At 35.1% G+C, this 3,314-nt stretch overlaps 1 protein-coding gene across 1 annotated transcript in view; it reads right to left on the reverse strand.

Annotated features, from left to right (window-relative positions):
• Nucleotides 1-2,927, reverse strand: part of LOC112503703 — a 6,312-nt gene extending 3,385 nt beyond the window's left edge. Inside the window, exons 1-3 of the mRNA XM_025107689.1 lie at nt 2,713-2,927; nt 2,550-2,620; nt 1,551-1,617 (exon numbers count right to left, since the gene is read on the reverse strand). Coding sequence (XP_024963457.1) covers nt 1,551-1,617; nt 2,550-2,620; nt 2,713-2,773 — 199 coding nt within the window. The 5' untranslated portion in view covers nt 2,774-2,927. The remainder of the gene's footprint in view (nt 1-1,550; nt 1,618-2,549; nt 2,621-2,712) is intronic.
• Between the last annotated feature and the right edge of the window lie 387 nt (nt 2,928-3,314).

Below are 3,314 nucleotides of genomic sequence, written 5' to 3' on the forward strand. Positions count from 1 at the left end.
GAGCTGCTGCGCTGCATCTTGGACCGCACCAACAGCAGCTGTGTCGAGGCTAGGCTGCACCTCGGACTGAACCAAACAGCAGCTGCAACGCGCTGCTGTGCCGTACCCTACACTGAACAAAACAGCAGCTGCAACGCGCTGCTGTGCCGTACCCTACACCGAACCAAACAGCAGCAACAGTAGCTTCCGTGCGCGACATCTTTTCCTTCTCCACCTTCCACCTAGCTTCAAGATTTTAGGATTTTCCCTAAATCCTACGAGGTGAGTTCACCTTATTTCTATTTATGAAATCTTATATCAAATGAGGCGATGTGTTATACTTACTTCTTACGTTAGTTCTACAATAATCACTTGCTTGGTTGGAAATGGGAATTTCCTTTAGGATAAAAGAGTGAATTTAGGAACACCGTCTATAATGAAAAGACGAGTTGAGAACACAGATTCGAACCGCGGTAAAACACACCTATCAAAGTAGTGTTGACCTTAAGACACTAACACTTTTATGTTCTACAATCGAAGTTTTATTGGCAAATGAGAATGCTCCAATTGATTAAGGATTCTTGCAAATCTTAGTGATGAATAATTGTGTATATGCTTAAGACGACGARAGTGAGCTTGTCACTAGAATGTAAGGGATTGATAGACATGAATGTCGTTTTATTGTTTTTATGCGTGAGAATGATGGTGTAAGTTGGAAATAGRCATTGCGATTATTATGTAATTACCAAATCATCATTCTCATTTCCACTCGGAAATAGGCATTGTGATTATTATGTAATTTCCGAGATAAAGGGCTTAAGATCACGGCCCACTTCATGACTGGTCAGGTTGATGTCAATGGTATTAAACCTGTAACTGATGCTCTATTACGATGAGATTATGACCTACTTCGTGTTCCATCATAATCAACGGTAAATCGGGTCTCGCCCGTCATCTCCGGATGTTGTGGCTCCACCGCATGTCAGTTAGATTGGTTTACTTCTTTTCTCTTGTTGTATAAAGCTACATAGCGAGTATATATATATATATATATATAGGCTTTTAATACGTTCATTTCACTGTTTGGACTCACTAGGCGTAAGCCTAACACTTCATCTTGATATGGCTTGTATATCAGGTTCCTTTAGCGGCGGGGCTCAAAAGGGTTGAGAGGAGCGTTGGTTCGTGAAAGGCTCTTTTGTAGTTATAGCCTTTGTCACTTTTGAGCGTTGCATTTTTGATGTTACGATATTTTTTGGAAATTGATAAAAACACCCGTCTTTAATCTAGATATAGAATAATCTAGATTAGTAGGTTGTTATTTATCTTCTCAGTAGTTGATTTGTAATCGCTATACTATTACCTTTTGTTGGGTGAATTTTAAATTCTAGATTCTGGTTCACGTTAAATATTTTCGGTTTAAATTTTCCTTCCTTTTTAGGGTGTTATATATAATTCTCAAGAACCTAATGCTCAAATATTTGATTTAAACAATCAAATTTGTCGAGATTTTGTAAAGATAAACGGGTTTCTCTTTGAAATAAAATTGAAGGGGAATAAGACAAACTTACCATTGCCATCACAATCGGTACATATGACACTCTTTGTCTTAGGTTTTGTTTCCTTGTCTCCTGTAGCCTGCATAGTTACCAATAGAGGGGTTTATTTAGCATTTATCCCGACCCTAAAGCTATGTTTCACAAACTAGATAAAAAACTAATTGTTAGCTGAAAAGCTAGTTGTTGGCTAATTAACCGGCTGTTAGCAGATGTATTCGTTAAGTTTGGTAAAAATTAATTGATAAGCATAAGCTAGATGTCAATGTAAAATGATCAAAAAAGACATGTTGAAAATTTACACAATTCTAACATAAGGGGCACAATTGGAAAAAGTTAATAAAAAACAACCCGGAGTCTATTGAAAAGCTATCTGAACAAGTTTTTCAAAAAGATAGCTTATGGCATAGGTTTTCCAATAAACTCAAAAAACAATCTCCCTTATGGTTGACAAGGGCCAAGACAAAGGTGCCAACTTTAACCATTCTTTTGCATTGAGTAAATACAAGTTGTAGAAAGTGCCAACACAATGATTCCCCAAATCAAGCATAGAAAGGTACAACTTTTCTTTAGAGCAAACCATACAAAATCATGAGGCCAAAATCACCATGAAAATTTATTGTAAAAGGACAACAAGCATAGGCACAGGTAGCCCCTTTGAATCAATAAAAAAAATTTCATGTCAAACTTAACTGCAAAATTGATATGGAATTCTTCACAACATTTTACCATGTATAAGGGTGGTAATACAGTTGACGCATTTACCAACTTCTTATTAAGAAAATCAAAATCGAAGAACAAAAATTGAAGCTGGAAACTCAGTCATATGATATTCAAAGTCCAATTGTTTTGGGGGGAAATGGAGGGAGTATGCAACTAACAAAATACAATATATATATATATATATATATATATTTATATCATACTTTTGATACCCAAAAACCCTAATCGGGAAAGTAAGACTGAGATAATTTAATAAGAAAAATTACAATTCAAGGCAATGAAAGAGTAGACCTTAGGTTTCAGAGAGTCAAACATGATTGTTCTACGAAGCTTGCGATTGCTGTGATTGGCTATATAAATGCCTATCAATGAAAACCCATTGAGATTAAACAGCGACAAGGCAGAGATTTTTGCTCGTGGTTATGAAAATTCGCAGTGGGAGGGACATAATTACCTGGGTTCTGAATAGCTATGGAGTGTATGGCTACAAAGGATTGAGATAAAGCCATTGTCATGGAGATGGAGGTGTATTGAGAAGGAAACTTGCCTAGTAGCAAGGTTGGTGTTGGATGTTTTGCTTGGTCTCTGGTCGTTTTGGATAATAGGCCACACCACCTCTGCAACACAACTCCTCACTCCCAATTTCCCCACCCCTTACGTCATTTCTCACCCCCTCCTCCTCACATCTTTTCCTCACTCACATCCTCGCATTCATCGAATTTTTTAAAATTTTAATTTTAAATTTATATTTTATACCTTTATAATTAAATAATTATTTTACTTTACATTTTTTTTTAAATTTTCATTTTACATCCTTATTAAATTAGCACACATAATTGTATATCAATTATAACATATTTAAAAAATACATTTTTATTTTAACAAGTTACACCATTATAATCGTCTCATTAATACTTTCGAAATGAGTCTAATATATAAATATGTTTACAAAAAACGTTTTTATTTATAAAGATATAAAGTGTATATAAAAAAAATCACAAATATAAAACTTAAAAATACGTATTTTTAATACTTAACTAGTTGTGTACCCGCGCA

The sequence above is a fragment of the Cynara cardunculus genome, unplaced genomic scaffold, assembly GCF_001531365.2.
Source record: "Cynara cardunculus var. scolymus isolate 2C unplaced genomic scaffold, CcrdV1 Un_Scaffold_3603, whole genome shotgun sequence".
NCBI classification, from domain to species: Eukaryota; Viridiplantae; Streptophyta; class Magnoliopsida; order Asterales; family Asteraceae; genus Cynara; species Cynara cardunculus.